General features: G+C 31.1%; 2 protein-coding genes across 3 annotated transcripts in view; one reads left to right on the forward strand and one right to left on the reverse strand.

Moving 5' to 3' along the window:
• The window catches only part of LOC144845929 (DGAT1/2-independent enzyme synthesizing storage lipids-like), a 142,047-nt gene that overhangs the window by 114,541 nt on the left and 6,072 nt on the right, over positions 1 to 21,434 (forward strand). The window lies entirely within an intron of this gene.
• LOC144845921 (monocarboxylate transporter 13-like) overlaps positions 1 to 21,434 on the reverse strand; it is a 30,909-nt gene that overhangs the window by 7,003 nt on the left and 2,472 nt on the right. Inside the window, exons 1-5 of one of the 2 annotated variants that reach the window (XM_078703437.1) lie at positions 19,179 to 19,340; positions 8,016 to 8,268; positions 2,779 to 3,075; positions 2,030 to 2,412; positions 864 to 1,089 (exon numbers count right to left, since the gene is read on the reverse strand). In XM_078703437.1, coding sequence (XP_078559563.1) covers positions 864 to 1,089; positions 2,030 to 2,412; positions 2,779 to 3,075; positions 8,016 to 8,268; positions 19,179 to 19,181 — 1,162 coding nt within the window. In that variant the 5' untranslated portion in view covers positions 19,182 to 19,340. Of the gene's footprint in view, positions 1 to 863; positions 1,090 to 2,029; positions 2,413 to 2,778; positions 3,076 to 8,015; positions 8,269 to 19,178; positions 19,341 to 21,434 lie in introns of those variants that run through there. The other variant, XM_078703438.1, reaches the window with a different exon arrangement.

Raw genomic sequence — 21,434 nt, forward strand, 5'->3', positions numbered from 1 at the left:
CATTATATTCATATTTTGTTAATCTTTAACTTCAATTTTCTTGTTTATTGGGTCTATATGTTCATGAAAACATCAGTTTGCATAACATCTATTTTATTTTTTTTTTTTTAAACTGAAAGTTCAATGACCTTCTGACCTCTAATGGCGTCAATAATTGTTAGATTTACTTATAAAAATATTTTATGCTTAAGCAGTCTATACACTACATACTGACAAAAAGAAAATGCAAATATGTTCACTCAATCCCAAGTTATTAGCAAAAATGTTACCCCCTACCCCAACATTTTGTGTTGCATATTTTCCGTAGGCGGTGTTATATAATCCTAAAAATTGACTATTAAGCTGTACAATTGACATTGCTATCATGGATTTCTGAAAAGTAGACATATTAAGCTTTCCAAAAATGTATGGTAGCATTTGCCACCAATTTGATACCGAAAAAATGTCTGGCCCATGGACTAATAGAAAATAATTTTGATTCGATTCATTTAAAAAAAAATTCACATTGATTTCTTATAGAATAATTTCAGAAACACCATCATTTATCACAATGTAAAGTACCGAACTAATGCTTGGTTCCCACTTTAGAGACGCAACACAATGACGTAACAGGTGGTTTGGCCAATCACAAGCGATGGATTTTTCGAACTTCCGCCTGTCTTTAGTCAACTCACTTGCGTTGGTTCTTCGTCTTTGCATCGCGTCTCTAGTGGTAAGTGGGAACAACCTTCCCTTCCCCTCCCCTCCCTTAGAAAATTGGGTAACCATAGCTTTGTTAAAATACTTAAATGCTATGGGGAAGATTCTTTTTAAAATATATATCTTTCTACTATAGATATCTACAGAAAATACTATGTACTTACATATAGCATAAAACACCATGTGTGTGAAATTACTGGCAAATGTAACTAAGTAGGTTGTAACCGCCATAATACCCGTACAAATAACGTACATATGAATGATTTGAAACGGCAGCCGTTCACCTAGAATACCCGCTAAAAGACGACCTATCATGTCTGATGCTCCTTTTATTGTCATCACTATAGATCCTAACCTTGCAGGTATTCCGATAGTTTTCATGAAAGTTACCTGTGTAAATAAAATGTAAAAGTAAATGTATTATGATTTATTTTTTCATCGTGATAGAGTAATACAGACCACTGTATGTTTAGGCCAAAGTAGGTGCTACGTGTGCTAAGTATGTTGGACTATACCATGATGTTAAATAAATAGACGAATTATCGCATAACCCCGTGCAATAAAAGATGTGAAAAGTTGTAACAAATAAAATTGTTACATCTGCTCAGTGACAACCACATCTAACTGGGTTGAGTTTCACCCAACTAATAATACATATCACTATCACCAACGTAACCCAGTAATTACTTCCCATATCGATTTTTTCTCCCAGTTCTCTCATAGAATAAGGTATAATAAATAATATAAATAGCATATTCTAAGCATGATGCCATTTTATGAAAGATGTATGAGTTTAAAGGACAAAATTGTTGAGAAATTATTCATAAATTGATAAGCAATTTGTAGCATTACCTTTAGGCTGCAGTATATTCATGTAGCTATGTTTTTATTATGGAACGCCCTTTTAGAATATTTCAAAACTAAATAGCGCTGGCATTTTGTTTATTGCTACTCAATGTCGGTTCACGTTCATTAAGCTAGCCTAACATGATGTGTGTACATTTTGTTTTGATTTATAGCTGCTGATAAAATACGATGGTTAATGGTTTAATCAAGGTGTATAGCGTAAATTGAATTTGGCGCCGATACATTTGTGAAGCCTTTATCCTATCAATTCGGATGGGTAAAACATACTACTATTCTAGTCTTACAATCGGGGAATACACACATATACTTATCAGTTGTTGAACATTAATATAAATAAAAATAATAAAATTTGTATTAATGTACTTGTAGTAAGTTTCTGAATAATAAGATTGTTTGAAACTTTTTCTCGAATAAACAGTAGTCTCGAGCAAAGTTTGCGAATACTTAAATGCTCTATACTTACCAAATGAATGAATGGAAAAACGTATCCTAGACCTTTAACAAATTGTCCAAGTAGATAGAGTAGAAATATACTATCACTCCACAGCTCATACTGACATCCAACACAGCATACGGGGTAATCGTTTCGTTCTTTATTTATCATATCTTTTAGCCATTCGCTACCACTTTCAGAATTTGGTATTGCACTAGGTGTTTTCGGCACCCCATTCTCTTCTATACTCTCTTCTGGTTCGTGTGACATCTCAAATTCATCAGGAGGTTGCGCAAATGCAAGGCTGCATGGTATTCCAATAATTAAGACTAGACCAGATAAACACAGAAATGTTTTCTCCAATCCTACACGCTCTAGTAATGCCTGGCATACTGGATTCATTACTAAAGATCCTGAATAAAAGACAAATTGTATATGTTTCTTAAAAGTTCGTATCTGTGCAAATAGGAGCAAAAAGTTCCTTTACTTTAGTACGTTAAACATTTTCAATTATCTTATGTGTGACAAGATCCTGAAGACTACGGCATTAACCAACTCGCCATGCAATTCTTCGAAGGAAAACTGTTTCCATAACATAATTGGTAATATTCTCTGTGTAACACATATTCACTTTCAACAGGTTTCAAACAAAGAAATACGTTAAAAATTAGTTATTTGAGTACTCGTTATGCATACACACAAACAAAAATCGGTATTTGTAGACTTTTCTGAAAATTAAAATAGCAAAATTGAATGTTTATATCGAAATATCAACTTACCGAATGGAATCCCAGCAACCAAAGTACACGTCGCTAATACATGATGATGTGTTGGAAACCAAGCACCCGTTAAGATTAACGGTGGGTTATACGTCAAGTTGGTTGCGAATCCAAACATTAAACTATACGTTAGGAACATTAGTCCAAACGATTTGACATACGAACAAATTATTAATGATGCTGCTCCAAGTAAAACTCCACATAACGATACCCTTCTGCAACCGAATCTGTGGTATAAATTGGCTGAAATTGGATTAGCTACGTACGCCATGCCAAATCCTATAGAACCGACCCAACCTAAAAAGAAATGAAATAATGGTAGTAACCAGGTTATTTACAAAGTATGATTCATGAATAACTCGCACATAATATGAAACAGGTTATACAAAATAAAAAAGTAAATAAATAGAATTCATTCATAACAGTCCTTCAAAATATTTATTTAAACTATTTTATTTTTATCAAGGGACTAGGGATGTGAGTTTTATGCAACCTAAAAGTATATCATAAAGTTAATTTCGGATAGGCCTGCTTAATTTTAAAAAACAAATATGTTTTACACATTCTTTTAAATTTCACGAAATATATTTGACTATAATATTGAATGTTTGTATCTGTTATTAAGTAAACGTTTTATTAAGTTTGACATTTTTGGAAAAGGATAGACTTAATATTTGTGTGAACCATTTTTATTTTATGTAAATTAGAAGGTCAAGACTTGGAAATATTAACTTATAAAAAGCATATTTTTTTTCTATTTTTTCTAGAAATGAACATGATGTATAGTACAGTTAGTAAGATAAAAAAGTTCATAGTAAAAAAAAATGAAGCATTAGTAATTATATATGGTAATACTGTGATGACGTCATAAAATATATAAAAATTAGTTTATAGTATAGACTAATTATTTATAATGAATTTGAATATTTATTGATTTGTTGAAAAACCAACATCCATTAAGCGAGTCAGTTGGCGTATCTTTTATCTACTATTTCGACAGTTGTTGTACTCTCGCCATCAACAACTCGACAGTATGTCATCATCGTGCTTGTCATAGAAGAACAATTAATGCCATGTTTTAGGTACACTGTTAATCAAATTTCTGTATGTAGCTGCCTGTTCAATTTAATACAATTTGCACGACACGTGTATGGATACATTAATCTTCCTTTAGCCCGACGTTTAATATCACTATCATTGATTGTCATGTTTTTACCTTTATTCTATAGTAACAAAATGTGTTAACATAGTCGATGAGCAAACCCTTTGCATTCGATATTATTTTATTGTATCTGATTCTATTACTATTGATTGACATATTTCTAATTTTATTCTGTGGTAACAAATTGTGTTAACAACAGTGGCTCTCTTGGTGAGCAAACCCGTTCTCATGCGATACGCTTGATACGAGCAGCCTACTATAGGGAAACTCAAAGATCTGATCAGTGTCCTGTTCCTTTGGTATGAAACCATAAGACAATAAGAACATGAGTCTTAGTCGGTCAACATCATTCGATTACCGTATTATCACACTTTGTTGGTGCTTAGATATATATATATTACATTTTTCAACCTGAGATTCAATGTTAAATGCTCAGAACACAGAATATCTCAATTACAAATAAGTAATTATTAATTGATTGATCAAATTAGGAGGAACACTTGCGAAAACATTAATTCAATATAACATTGCGGCCTCAGACACACCAATTGCAGCCTCACTGACAACATCGTAGGCCTCCTACATTTCAAAGCTAGCACATAATATGTATACACAGTATATGCCACGGGACATGAGTTTACTTAGCTTTGTAGTTGACTTTCAATTATACTTGTCAAATATGTTTCATGTCTGTTTGTAATAATGTACTTTCTTCTGACATGTTAATGAAAGATGAATAAGAATATTTACTTACAATTCAGTACAATGCTTAACGATATTTGATACTTGTGTTAGTTTCTATGTCCATTATTTGTATTGTGTATTTTATGATGTATGGCGTGAAATTTCATACGATAGTCCATGCTTTCAATTAAAATAAGACAACATCAAAACATTAACCCAACAATTTCGTGTTGAGCAGTTAATATTGCAAATATATCGTAGTTATAAGTGTAAAAGACACAAAAGATACACAGGCCTAGGCCTATACGAATAATAATTCGTATAATAACATCATTTGCCCCCAACCCAAATAAAAATATAAATGTCGGAAACCTTCACAAAAATAGGAAAACAAGGCCTAAACATAGATACCTCAATGTTCCACTGACTCTCCTAAACATGCTTATAGAAAAAATTTAAAGAATTTTTTTTAAAGAGTATTTGAATCAACCCTTATTTTTCTTAATTATTTCTTTCATAATAAGCCTAATATATAACTTTTTAAATTAATTGATAGAAATATTCGCGAAAAAACGGTTCACATTTGTAGATTTGTAAATAAATTTATTGTATCACACTATTTGAAATATTTTGTAATATTTTGACCTGTGTTAAGTCTAATAATTAATAAGAAATGTTTGAAAAGATTAACACACGGTACAATGTTATACCAAAATGTCTGTAGATAGGTTTGAAAAGTTCAAGATCTTTCTGAGTTTTCTCAAATTAAAACAGACGTTGTTTTAGACACGACGCCTACTTGAGCAATATTTTTAATTTAATTTGACATGATTTGTAAAGAATGTGTTGAAGCATTTCTAATCAATATAATACTAATTATTTCACAAATTATAAAAAAATTGTAAGTCGAACAAATAATCCGCTGAATGAGAGAAAAAAACAATAGCTTTAGGTAGAATAGACCTATACATTGTGAGAATAAAATGGGATGGCATGACGTACGTCACGCGTGTATCACAAAAAGAAGAATGGTAAATTATGTTTATTTAATTAATTCGTCGGAAAATACAAGCCTGCGGCATTAAAAAAAGTTTTACTGACATAACATTAATATACGGTATAGTAAAAAAGAGGAATATGTGTATGATGTCTTGGGGATTGGAAATAATAAATTCCTATGAAATATCAAAGGACTAATTACTTCTCGAAATGAGCCAGAAATTATCCTCTAGCTAATTAACAAGGTGTATGCAATTGATCTGAATAGTAACAATGCAGGATGAACAATTTGTTATCATTATGTAGTGAAGCCCCCTAAGCAGACGCGTAGAATCATTGAGTTTATTGCCTCTACTAATGATGTTGGCGTAGATGGCCGAAGGCGATTATTATTCAACAGGCCCAGTATCTATTGATTCAGGCCCTTGTTCTTAATACATTGCATATCAATCTACTGACTAATTATAGATCATCATTTTTATCAGTTTATGTACACGGAATTAGATTATAAATGGCACTGATGAAAATGAAACTTGAGTTAATATTGATGATGAAGTGTGACCATGAATGAAAGGATAATCTCTCAACGCCGACGATTTACTCTATCCATCGTCAGCTTTTTGTATCGTTGCAGTATCGTACAATTTATCTGAACCAATATAACAATAATATTTACTATTGCGTAAGGATATATTGGCGCCGTTTATACATTCAATCCATCGCAACAATATACAATGTACAACTTAAATGGATGTCCACTATCATGGATGAATGATATATGTATAATTTAAAAATATTATCATTAGTATCGAATGTGCTTCAGAATAAAGTATAGTAAATGTTCCAAACACAAGACTACAATAAATGGGTTATACCTATAATATAGCATATCACAAGTTTCACGTGCGCCGAGTTTCGTTCATAAGTGTTGTATCAGGAATAAGTAAAGTTCACTGGTGTTATATAAGTATATGTTTTTAATAGTCATGCTACCTTTTTAATACTCGAAGAAAAGTCATAGGCCTATGATCAGGTAAAAATATAACAATTATAAAATAAAATCTAATCTAAGGTTAAGATTATGTCAGTTTAGCTGATTTAAAGCAGCATGATGGCAAACCAATGCTGATCGGTAGAAAAGTCAAGTTTACCAACATTGTTGAAACTCTAAAACAGAAAGGCTTTAAACTAGAAAAAAACATGACATTGTAAAAGTGTAATATTGAAATGAATTTTATGCTCAAAATTATTCTGTACCGTATCTTATCGTGTCCAGCGACAATAGACATGGTATTATGTCAGTTGTCAAGCAGGAAAGCTAGATCACATTTGTATTATCTTCATATCATTATCACGACAAAAAGAAACATATTTTTACTGTTAATTTTTAATTCAAAATGAAATATCAACATAATTTATATCGTACAGACTGGGATTACCGTTCTTCTCTCGTAGAAACCACGTTAAATAATTGAATTAATAGGCCTATAAATGACAAAACAGACGTCAATTATGAATGCAGATATAAATATTTCATAAAATGGTTGCTAGATTACGTTCAAAGAAACGCAAATATCTACAAAGAGAGACGTGATGTGACATAATTAGGCCTGGATAATATATAATACTAATACGATAGCTCGTGCTTATCAATATCATTTAAATCCCCTCAGAAATGTGTTTATATTTAGTATAGAGATCTTTGCTGATGAATGAATTCCTCGTCATCATTACCTCAGCTGTGTCCACTATTGAACCATGGACAAATAAATTAGATCATATGTCCATTGTTGGACAAAAACTAAGTTTGTCCTACTCTTTGTTGTCGTATATAAGTGTGTTTTTTTCTCCTCATCTAATTTCCATCTTTATCTTAAAATATCCTTTTCTGTGCGTTAGTCGTATGTCATAAATTTAAACATCACGAATGCTTATTTTATAGTTTTGTTTCAATTCGTTGCAATATTAATAACACTATTTTAAGCTTTATCACTTTCGTGATTCTTCAGGACACATGCCTTTGATTAATTACTATGTTCAAAGAATTAGGATATGACCATAAATATACTATACATCTTGCGCATTATTTTGTTTATGTATACTTGATTGGGACTTTTGATTATTTGAACATTGTATGAGTTATTCTTTTCTTTTAAATGATAATTAGCTTATTGTTTGATATATAATTTGATTACATTGGTATAAGAGTATACCTAGCTCATCATTTTTGTGTTGCCTTATGATGTTATAATGTTACCATGTGACATACAAATGGCGACTTTTAAACATTATTCTTTTCAAATAGTGTCACCTATAAAGAGATACAACGTTGACGTACGCTCCCAAAAAGTGAGGTGTTACAGGAAACGTAATACAGACTAGCCCTACTTACTTATTAGCGCTGTACCTCCACCAAATGTATCCAAAAGAGGTGACAATAACTCTCCGAAGCTCATAACCATTCCCATAAAAGGAACATCTAGGATGAAACCAGCAAGACATACCAGCCAGCCCCGATAGTAACGTCGTTTCTTTGCCTTCGTTTGTTGACATGGTTCCACAATCGGGGTACTTTCTAGGCTCATGTCTGAGGCATCAATTGAAAGGTGTATATCGGAACGCTGGATCGGATGTGCGCGTCCGTTCTGGAAGAAAAGAAACATAATTTAAATTAACGGTATTTAACGGTAAATGTATTGGCAGTAGGCAATTGTAGTGGTGTTTCTTGTGAATTTTAAAATAGAAACAGAAGTATAACTAAGTATGTAGTGTAATTCACTTGTTGCACTGGCATGCTTCTTCATAGTTAGTAAAGATTAATAATAATAAGTTCACTGGACCAGACCTCCTAAAACACATTCATTATATTTATATACAATCATAAATAAAAATGTCCATACACTGAACAATATTTCCCTATATCGAGAAGAAGGTCTCGGGGTGCAGAAAACGGTATCAAAACGCTTTTTTCTAGAGATTCTATAACACATTTACAGTTACAGTTTCTGTGCACCCTATTACAATAGTTCGTGTGCAGAGAAGTGGGGTCATAGACCTATTCAACTAGTATGTGCTCTTATTTCACTATCTACAAACCGATAAGTAAAAAAAAAATTTACAGAAATAGTTTCAACTGCTGATCCAAGTAGTTGTTTAAAGAGATGAAGAAGAACACGGTCGTCGGTGAAACAGAATACGATATTTTCTAATGACTTAAAAGCGCTAAAATATAGACTCTAATCAACGCTGATAAACAATCCAACTTCGAAAGATATGTAATTCTCATCTTTATGGCAATTGAAGAAATGTGTCTACGGCGAATACCTGAATTTTAATTTTTGTAATTCATTTCCATTGATAGAGCATGTCATGAGCATGCGCGCTTCTTGTTTATCTAATTTATATGCATTGCACTTGACGGGTTTTAATTTTTTGGCAATTTGTCGATTTTAATCGAGAATTTACAATTCAAATTGCGAAAATTGTGTAGAACGAGCAATTAATTATGAAACATTTTAATCTTCACCGCTGGCTGTAAGCAATAATTAGTTATCAAGCTTTAATTATTGTTCGTATGCAGCAAAAGTATTTTGATTGTAAACTCAAATAATGATATAAAAGTGTTTAAAAATGTGAACGTTTTTATAAATGCTTTGAAATAATATAAATTTAAAAACGTATTTGATGACAATTGCTCGTTCATAATGTCCATTAGTGTTATGTCTATAGCTTGTATGCTTTTAAGTTTAGTATGTGTTTCAACTCAATAGTGCCTTTATTAAAAGTATCGATTAACTTGGCCAGCGTTCCGTTGCAACAATAGTAAACGTTCCAGCTGATAATATACTTTATATAAGACGTTACTATCAATTGTTCAAATTTGCTTGCTTTATGATCGTCCCACAGGTCAATTAAATTAAATTAAATTGCATTTTTCTGAAATGTTCATGGAATCTTCATAGAAGCCATGCATACAGGAATTTGTAAAATGCATTTTGAAAATAAAAATTATATTGAAGAAATTAAGAAATACAAAATATTAGGCACCACTTTGATAGTAGCATTCATGTTAGTAGCTATTTAGTTCTTTTCATACATTTGTCTCTTACACAATAGAATATTATATTTAAAATGCAACCAGTAATATACTAACAATTAATAATATTAATAAACGGTCAAATTTAAGAAATATGTGAGAATTTGAAAACAAAGATTCGAACCCAAAATGTTCTTCTTAACGAGTAGGTGAGTGGCCGAGCGGTTAAGACAGTGGAACCGTAATCCATAGCCATAACATCGGCAAGGGTTCGAGGCTCACTCGCTCCATGGTTCTGATGGTAGAACAAGTCTTCTCGGATAAGGACTATAAACCGTAGGTCCAGTGTACATCTAGCTCATGTGCACTTTAAAGAACCTAGTATATCTTTCGAGACGAGTAGGGGGTTACCCCGGTGTACTAGTTCATACACACACACACTGTCGTGGACAGACGTTATGGCGCCGTAGTTGGCTGCCGATGACACGATGTGACCCTTAGGGGAGAAGAATGTTGTTGAAAAGGTAACATCTAAGTCCACAGCGCATAGAGACGCAGGAGCAGAGTCTTCACATCTGAAGTTGGCTCCAAAATACGACGAAGAAGAAGACTTATAATTAATCAATTATATTATAAACAGTAAAGAAAGAAAGACTACATTTCTGTTTAAAATGACACCGAAGTAAGTTCTTGTCATTTGATTGGACGATATTTCATTTTTACAATTATAATGTGTAGAAATATGCAGAAAACGCTTAGGCCCTAATAGGATATATACCCATATCGAACCAATATAAAAGTATCGTTGAATGAACTTTCTGTAGGCCTAGCATGGATTTTGTAAAATGTATTATTATTATTCCAACAAGACAAAAACGCTGTAAACTACTAATGAGAACCTCTTTATGATTGAGACTACTGTTATGTAAATACCAAAGGTTCGACAATGTAAAACACACTGTATTATAATAAATAATTAAATATATAGGCCTATTGTCATCTATAGTTACAATGTGTGTTTAGGTTTATATAATTATAATATGACACTACCATATCAATCGATAGAATAGTTGTTTAATTAACCTATATAATAATAATATAAAAGCAATATATTATTAGGTATAGCTTTTAATTTAAAGAAACTATAGTCAAATCAGTCGCCGATAAAGTGTACATTGATGGAGAAAAATTTATTATCACTCTTATCGTGAAGTTAAATTTGTTTTATTATGGAACACCACCTGTGATATACCACATGGATGTTCTGTCGCAGTGAATCAATTAAATGGATCCGATAAGCCCCACAACGCGCTACTTTTATTTTACTTTCAACATAATTACTTCACCAACGCAAACATTGTACTAAATATTTAATTTTGCATATTAATACATTTATTTTAGTTTAATTCAAGAGTCATAATATAAAGCAAGAGGGAGTCCAGCTTTAATGTTTTCATTTAGCTCATGACATATTTCCCTTAAAGTTTTTAGTCAGGACACCTACTATTTACATATTATTTATAGTTGTTAAATTTGAAAAAGGTGAATGAATGAATATGAATGAATTATTAATCATAATTAATAACACAATTAACCTGACAGTGTATTACAATTGGCATTCATGACTACGTAGCTCATTCAATGTTAGTACTCCTCAAATTTCAAAAGCAATAAACACAATAGTAAATTTAATGTGTCTTGAAACATTACACAAATGATATAATTTCAAGCATTAGGTATTTGAGATAGGTTAAATAATATGTAGGGCCTAGTATTTTTGTTTAACTATCAATCTAGTTTGACAAAAGAAGTGTGATGTAACCAAATAGTAGTGATATGACATATTTTGTTTTTTAAGCTTTTTTTTTTGTGTGAAAATAATTTTAAACATTAGTATCGCATACATATTAGAAAATTGTAAATGCATGTAAATATAAAAGTGATACAAAATATGTTTATATAAGCAAAAGACGACTTGAATGTTTGAAGAAAAAAAACATCTGCTAAGCCTTTCAGCTGACACTCAATACAACGGATACTGTTTACATTTATGAGATGATTACAAACGGTTTGAAAATAGAAAAAGTACATCCTTAATATTCCTGATTATGCATTATGTTTCAAACACATTTTAAGTCTTTGGGTCGATATGGAGAAAAAGAACGAAAAACAGGGGAAAGTATGTGAGCAAGCCGAATAGCAGATTTGTAGTATTTTAAATTACACTTTTAATTCAGATTACTGTATGTAACTGTTCAAAATATCGATCTTTTTTTTGTAAATAAGGTGGATATTAACAGGTGTGGATTTAAGGGTGTATGATGGGTCGCGCTCTCGATATATTTACTGTCTAACGTGAGAATATAAACTTATTCATATTAATTGAAATAAATTGAAACAGCCACTGGCATCGCGGCAAGCATGTTGCACTCGATGTACGATGTCTATTTTAGCGATGTCTAGTCTGATGACTAGAACCTCTCTCCCACATGAGTTAATATTTATGACACTGTACAAGAACAGACTGTTCGCCCACAGCTAACATGTATTGCCAGGCCACCTCAGATCATGTATCCGTATAATATTATCCTTCTACACGATATTAGACTGTTGCAACTAAAACAATTAAACAAATAAAAATGCCTTGTCGCAATATATGTAAATGTCAAGTGGTTGAAGAAATAAATTTCAATAATCTTAAGTGTGTTACATTTAGTTATAAAGTCGTCATTAATTTGTATAGCCTAGATTTGACTTATTAGGTAAAGTAGGGTTTTTTCACAGTATATCCAGACGGTGTTTTAAAACGCCGATAACATACTCACATGAGACGAAAACTGTATATTATTCAGATGTTGAAGAATAACATTGAGTAAATAAATATGAAAATCATTAATTTAATTTTCACCCATTTGGTGAAAACTTTTCAGATTGCATTTGGTAATTTATTAGTTTATTATCGTTTATTTAATTCATTACGTCATGGAAAAATTATTTACGACTAAGAGTACTAGTTCTAGAATCATTTGGTAATTTAATGGATACAGCCAAAATGATATATTGACAAACCATTAATTCACAAACAATTCCATATTTATTAATTTGTATTAGGAGGATCTACAACACATTACCAGGAAAGTCATCATTTAGTATAGTTTTGCTTATCACTATCGACATCATTCATCTTACAATATGCATTTTGTTTATTCCTATTTCTTACAAATAAACATATAATTAAATAAGGCAAGGAAAGAGGGGTTTATGCTAATTTGGTCAACACCAAACAGACAGTTCTATAATGAGTTCTGGATATTGATCTTTCATGTGTTGTTATTTACCAATGGTGTGAATTTGTGAGCTATCTAATTTTTTCTCTTTTTTATTTAACAGTCAGGGGAAGAAAAATGGCAAAATACTTCCTACTTTCTAGGAGTTTTATCAGATAATCTATATTGTTTTGACAACACGTGTAATATGACCACAGTGCTGATTTTGCCATTTTCCCTCTAACTGTTAAACAAGAATCAATTTCAAATATTGTTTGGTATTTTCATTTCTTTTATTTGGCCTTCAATTAAATGCTTTTTTTGTTTAAATTGATCATGTGTTAACTTTATGGTGCCAAATTAGAAGAAATAAATTGAATTATGAATGAATTTCCACGGCCAATAAGAACATCCGACGTAATAACTAGGAAGAAAGAAATTGTCGTGCCCATCATGCTTTACAGCGCCAACATTTGAAAGATTATGATTAAACTTTCTAGTCGATAAAGTGAATTGTATTCATATTAACATATTATTTTATTAATATATAATATAAAATTCACAGCACAAACATATCAGACCTCATTCTACTGTAATACCAAGAATGATTTCCTTTATAATATTAGTATATCTGTCTTCATCGTCAAATAACTCATTATGTTGTAATCCCAACAAAGTATTCTTCATTGCTGCTGTCTACTATTTGTTTCACGTCAATATGTATGTCTATATGGAAGTTGATATTTGTCAATGTTACATTGGTTAATGTTAGTTACACTTTTAATGTTTAATTAAATAAGTAGATACAAAGAGAAGCTATATAAAAAATATTAACCTGCTTGTTGAACCGATCGCATTGTTGGAAGATATTAATGTATGCCTACTGCTTAAAAATAAACTGTAAACGATAATTGACCAGAGAGTGTTGATGAAACACAATGACAATGTTCAAGAATTTGGGGTTTTTTTAATCGAAAAGTATGTATTGTTGAATCTAATATATACTTATTAATTAATTTAATTAAATAAATTATTTAATTAAAGAAAGTATAATGGGTTATGATGTCCTAGAATAAATTATTACTTAAAAGTACTTCAACAAGGCCATATAAATGGCTGCAGTCGCGTGCTCAAATTTAAGTTAGTGTTTACCGATCGATCGACCGACCGACCGACTAACCGACCGACCAACCAACCGACATAGTGAGCTGTAGAATAAAAATTAAAAAATAAAAGAGTGAATTTGTATTGCAATGTAAATCAGCAATATGCATGTATGTATCCTCATGTTCCCTATAATATGTATAGTAACTCTCGTTATTGTCAATTTCATCAACTTTTACAAAATAACTTTTATGTCATAAATGGTTGGTTTGAATTTTTAAGACATGAAATTATAAATTACTTTGCAATTTAATGACATTTTCTGTCAACTACTATTAACAAAATTCAGGTTAGAGGATGACCTGGTGTTGCTTACGATAGATATTTTAATTTGACAGCATCTTGATTACCAGAAGCAGTTGTAAGTTTATATCAATTCTAATTTCACTGGATATCTTTATTAGATTAAATTATGTTTCTCACTCGATTATAACATGCCTTTATTCAGGTTAAATGATAAACATTCGATTACTAAAATTAAAATGTTCACCGTCACAGTAAATGTTTCTGGTGTATCTGCCGACTTTCGTTCAATATTTCCAATCGTTGAACATTTAATAAAGGCTTAGACTTATACATTGTCTCTCAACTACACTGTACCACACCCCTTCTTAAATCAAAGGGTATGTTTAATTCTGTTGTGATGATTAAATGATTATTATCAATGCAATTTTTTTATAATATTGCACATTTGTTATATATGCTGTACTATATTTAAATTGTTTGAAAGACTTTTATATTTGTTCTTTTTTACTTTCTGCTTCCACCTAATTGCGTGGAGAGAAACAAAACAGCTTCGGTTTACGTTAGTGTGTGATCCTGTCGGCCTTTTTTATTACTGATTTCTTCTCAATATTTCAGTTTCACTTATATTTGTATTAATATAATAGTAGAAAACACAATCTATAAAACATATTTTTTTATTTAGTAAAACTTTGTTTTAAATGGTGTTCCTTCTTTTATAATCATATATTTCAAGAATCTTCTTTGCTACAAATTATAATGTTATTTGTTAGCCTATAGTATCTATATATAATTACCAATATTGTAGATCTTCTATTGCCAATATTTTAGATTGGTACAAAGAAAATAAAATAATTATTAGCATTGTCAAATATAAAATTGAGAACGCATGCATACATATTCTTAATAATACTTTTTTTGCGTTAAAATAGTCTTGTTTTTCTTTGTTACTTCTCAATGGTTAAAATAACAACTTTTGAAACGAACTCGTTAGAAGATTGATAAATTAAAACGATGCGTTCCTTTCCAAGTATAATGAACATAATATTAGGTAATGTTGCAGTAAGTCATCAAACACCTCATTAGCGGCAGTACATCATACTTTGATTATGACGCATTAGTTGCTAATTATTTAGAATCACGCGTGCGCATAACTATCCATCAACAGTGTAACTTATAGCGTTTAACAGAAACAACCATATACATGGCTGCAGTCGCGTGCTCAAGTTAGTGTTTACCGACCAACCGACCGACCAACCAACCAACCGACCGCACGCCACTAAAATGGTGTACACGGAAAAGATTTTTTTTCCTGCTTTGAATTGGTGCTAGAAATGACGTAGGTCAGTCAGCAGTCAACAGTTTGGCTTTCGGTAAATCCAAATACAATGATGGTAGAATGTCAATAAATAAGTGTAGGCTACATTTATCCAAATTTAAAACTTATATAACTTTCAACTATTGTTTGGATTGACAACAACACAATAAGATACGATGAGTCATCTTTTACTATAAGTCTGATGTTTGAGTTGAAAAAGTTCGATTGTCATTCAAAATTATATCCATGTAACAAAAGTAGTATAAAATCACTTGGTTAAAAACAAATACCATAATTGTGATAAATTAACAAGCATGCTAAGTTTTTAACGTTCATGAATTGAATATGCTGTAGCGATTTCAGATGATTACACAATGTATTTTAAACATATTTTTCTCCTTCAAAGCAAAACATTTCAGTATAATATGAATACCATATAAATACTTATAAAAACAAATTTGAAATATAGCATATAAACAAATTTGATTTGGAACGAAAGATAATTTTTTCAAAATCTGGTTGGTTGTCTAACTCTACCAGACTTGTCGATAAAAAGAAAAGTCATTATGTTATGGATGACAGTGTCGTGTAACTTTACTTAAAAATCATTATGTTATTGGAGTGCCGTATCATACACTGTTCGTAACTTTACTTAATGTTGCTGTATACAACCCACATCTATAACAGTATAGTAATATATAATAACGTGTTTGTGGGTGATAATTAGTATGCATCGTTAATTAAATGTATAACAATACAATCAGGCTGAATTATAGGTTATACCTGGTCATGTATCTTAAGTTATTTTTAATTGTGTGCTGCCAAGTGATGCATGACAAGTTTTAAATTTATAAAGTCGATATTATTAATTAATGCATTGTAGTTAAGTATGCTACTGTAACGTTCGATACGCGGTGTTCTTTTCTAATCTATCGATAAATATGATATTAGATAGTTATAAAATAAATATTTTGTTAGTTTTTTGTTAGAATATTAAAAGTACATTCATAATTTAGGAAGAAATAAATGTATAATGTAGGTCGAGATAAATAAAACCTGTAATCTACTAACAATTAATAGCAGAGAAAATTAAGTTATTTTTAAAATTTGATAAATTACGTCCAATGTTTGAGGAATGTTACTACTACAGCCGTCTTCAGGAGAATTTATTATATGATATAATATGAATATAATGAAAATTATTAAGAGTATTATTTAGAAATTAGTAGAGTGAAACACTGTGTACTAACCATATTTTATATATACTTCGACCACTTCGACTACCATGCATATCATGAAAACTGTATTTCCTTTTGGCAAAACATGAAGTAATACCTTAAACCTAACTATTAGTGCCTTTCAATTTCAATAACCTAATCATACTTTCAATACAATGACATCAGGAAAGTTCAGTTCAATTAGATTACGTAGTATAATATAGGCCTAGATGTATTATTCAGAATGTTTAGGTACTTAGGTAAGGCCTATTGGAATCAACACACCTTAGGCATAATTATGCAAGGACGCTCTTCTAGTTTTGCTCCTTCTATTGCAGAAAGAGTAAGTAAATAAACCTTAAGCAAGAAAGTGATCACAAGTAATAACAAGTTCAGGTGAAATCGATCATTTTAAATAAACTTAAATATTGAATCTAATTCGTTACATCTAGCGGCGTTTGTCATTGGTTTTCTGGAAAATATATTAATATACTGATTAAATGGTATATTCCGTCCTGGTCAAATAATCATCAAAATGATCACTGCCTAAAGATACTATAAGAAGGTTTTATCAGATGAGTAATGCTCAACTAGTGTTCAGTTTTTGGAGAAGTAAGGAAGAGTTAAATAAATAATGTCAATAGGCCTACTAATTCTTTTGATTTGAAACTATGATCTGCCAGCTCTTTTCATTTAAAAGGAAACTTTGTCAATATAAATTTAATTTATAGACATTTCTATAGACTAAATATAAATATATAAATTATATTGAATTTTGAAAATTTCTATAGATTAATTTCTTTAGAATTTATCTATATGAATATCTTATATAAAAACATAAAAGTTCGATAAACTCTATAAACACTCTATAATAGAAAGTACTTTCCTATGGTTAATAAGGTATAACACATACAATATTACATTTACAAAACGACTACCTTCTTTCTGAAGCTGTCTACTGGATACGATTAGACATTAGGCTGGAGACTCCACTAACCCATGAGACTACAGTACAAAAACACAGTCTAGTAACATGTGTCAGTGCGGTCTTGCTGCCCGCCTATTATTCGGTTAACGGTAATTTCAAATTAATTGGGACCTATTCAATACATTTCAGCAAAAAATGAATATGTTATTGGCAGAAGTATAATTATTATATTTAATTATTTAACAAACTGGGTTATGTTTTTATTTACTGATAGTGAATACAAAGATTATTACAAGCCAGTTATGCTCATAATATTATATATAATTGTAATCGTCAGTATATTATAATACTATTATTTCATTAGATATTCAATAACATGAATTGGAAATGCTTCATGTTATACCGGCGGTTATTGACCACACACAAACAACGCTTGCAAAAGTCTGATTTATGAATTTAATTTTACGTTAGAGACTAAACTAAGTCTGTCAAGCTTGGCGCCCATCGTAATCCAAGATAAAGTAGCCGATTGTGTATCTAGGCAAATGTCATAATGTGTATAATATCGTCGAAGCATACCTGAATACAGTGTCACACGTGACATTGTATTTTTTTGCCTGTAAGCTGATACTTAAAGTAATTCGTAAGCTACACTGTATTACAGAACTCACTGAAGAAATTAAGACACAGAGAATCATATAGATAAAAACTATTACCGTATTAGACATACTGAAAATACAATATAAGAGCCTAAACACTTATTAGGCCTCGGTATGCCTAAAATCTAAACAATCCTTACCCCTTCAGTTTAAAAGATTCTAAACAAACTAAATCCAGTTTACAACAAACATGGCGTTGGTAGTACTCAATTGGTAGCATGTCAAATTAATTTGTGTAGGGCTGTATAAAGAGTTTTTATAATTAATTGTTTACGTTTGTCAAACCCATATAGGCCTAGATTATATTCACTTCTTACAGTAATGCGCAGGACTGTAAATGACACTAAAAAAGTTATATTTATTTAAAAATAATTCTTATTCTTAAATAATGAAACAAAACCTTAATATACGGTAGCCGTATTGAAAGAAACCAGTCGATACAATAGATCAAACAGTAAAGATAGACCTAAATTTATTTTGAAGTTAGGTTTGTTTAAATACTGGCGTATGTAATAAGTAAGCTTATATATATCTTGTAACACGGATATTCTTTTTATTTTTTAAATAATATTTTATTCGTATTTTTCCTGTACAAATGGTTCGTCAACAACCCTTATCAATTCTCTTATACTATACGTATTGTTAACATACCCTAATACTCCTTCCACATTACCTATAAAGTCTCACACGACAATGCAAATTCTTGAATTATTGAATTACTTACCATTTTTGTTTGTTTCAAATGGTAAACTTCTTTAAAAAGAAATAATCACAACATGACTTTCACAGTGGACAAAGTTGTTTAGAGACTCCAAACGATGCTGTAAGTGTTGGTATTGCAATTCCAAGTCGAACATTGAGCGATAGCATAACGGTTCCCAGTCTACTGTACTTCATGCATTTTTAATGACAACTTTTGTAGTAAGTATTGGACCGCGTGTTTGTATTGTAGCCCAAATCGATCAGGCCGTAAGGTGAAGTATTGATCTTTTTATATCTTCTAGTAAATGTGTATCGAATTGTATATAAACATATAGTTTCGTGTTCTAATTTACTTTAATTTACACCTAATGTCAATAAATGAGGTGTCAACAAAACATATGCCACTTGTGGAGTAAACATTTTTTATCTCAAAGATGTTCACTAAAAATCGCTGTATTCAAAGTGGTCAAGTAGTTGTATTAAACGTTATTCGCCTCATAAAATACTAAAATTTACATAATCGTGATCAATTTGACATATTAATTGAGGTAATGTGCTATAATTTATCCCAAGTATGAAGGCTCCGTAATCAAGTTATATCTGTCAAATACTTTGACTAGCATATTTTACAATGTTATTAAGAAATAAACCACTAAGATGACATTTACAAGTGTCATCGTAAATCAATATATCAGAGCCTGGATTCAAGACTGTCATTCAACCAGACCATAAAAATTGATAGAAGATATGAAACATGAAAATATAAAACAAGTCTGTCAAGATTGAATATACATTTTGGAAATTTGCTAACAGGTCCCTGTGGAGGTATAAGGTAGAAGTTGCTCTTTTGTTGCATAAAGATAGAAATGTATATTAATATAAATGTTGACAGAAATGGAGAAACTTTAAACCGCTAAGAAATAATGGTGTCTGAAATAAATAATAATGGAAAGTATTAAAGATAGCAAACTGTGCGGCAGAACACATTCCCAATAACAATCGTGGTAGTTTGGCTTTGACCACTTTTGACCACTAGGACTTCAACATTATGTGAACAATTCGATTGAATAACAATTCAATGACCACCAATGTACTGGTGCGGTTATATAGTACACGGAAGTGCGACTCACTATTGGGTTATTACTGGGGCATTTCCCTCCTCTTACGCTTGTATTCTTCCTTCATTCATGCAATGTTATAGAACTATTGAAATGGAACATGCCTACCTTGTTCTAGAATTACTGAACGGCTTGTGATTAAAAATTCTAATTGATAAAATTATACACTGAATCATTAATTTGAAAGATTGTATCTCTGTTCGTATAACTTGTAACTATAAAAACCCATCAACCAGCAGAGAATATTCACTTATATTATATATAATTATTTACTTATTATATACTTATATTCAAATTATTTTCTGTCACTATATTCCCCTGCTTTGCTGAATTACTGCAGACGCATACGTTTCCAAATATAAATTCTTTACTAGAGTGTTCCATTCTATAAGACTTTAGTTGCATACATATATATTTAAATATACTACAATTATGACTAAGTTATATAGCCTACAGTATATGCTACAAGTTGCTCTTAAAGAGGTTGGAATGCACAGCAAGAGAGATGTATGTCTAGATAGCAAATAGACCGGTAAGTTAGCATGGTTATAATTGATATACTTGTTGGTAATCACCTTTTAATTTCTTCGTATATATCAAGAAACGTGCAGCGCATTCATCCACGAAAGACAGTGTTTGTCAGATTGAGGTCTGTGCATTACGTCGCCAGGTGTTCATAGCTCAACACATAACGACTTATAAAGTAACGCGTCAAGATGCGTATGATGTCATACAAACTTGACAACAACATACTTTACATTACTTTTTTCGTAAAATGTATTATCTAACCTTACAGATAAAACCAGTTTACCAATTACAGTGGAAAACATTCATTATAGAATACCAGCTCGTTTCGCTTCCAGTTGAATATCGATTTACAGGAGCTAAACAATTGCAGCGTATATTAATTGATCGAAGCAATTCTCAGCATGGTGGGTGTGTAGATTCAGTATACACATTTCTGTACAGTTCAGTATGTGTATACCAAATACAAAGCTAATACACCAAAGACATTCTTACATATTTATAAAGTACCGATAGAATTGAAGGACAATCAAAGACATTACAGAAAGCTTTATTATGATCACTGGTGGTAGCCAATTCATAACATGCATGTGTCGAACATAAGGTCACCTTTTTTTAATCGATTGATTCAGACA

This window comes from Antedon bifida, chromosome 6 (assembly GCF_963402885.1).
Source record: "Antedon bifida chromosome 6, ecAntBifi1.1, whole genome shotgun sequence".
In the NCBI taxonomy this organism is placed as follows: Eukaryota; Metazoa; Echinodermata; class Crinoidea; order Comatulida; family Antedonidae; genus Antedon; species Antedon bifida.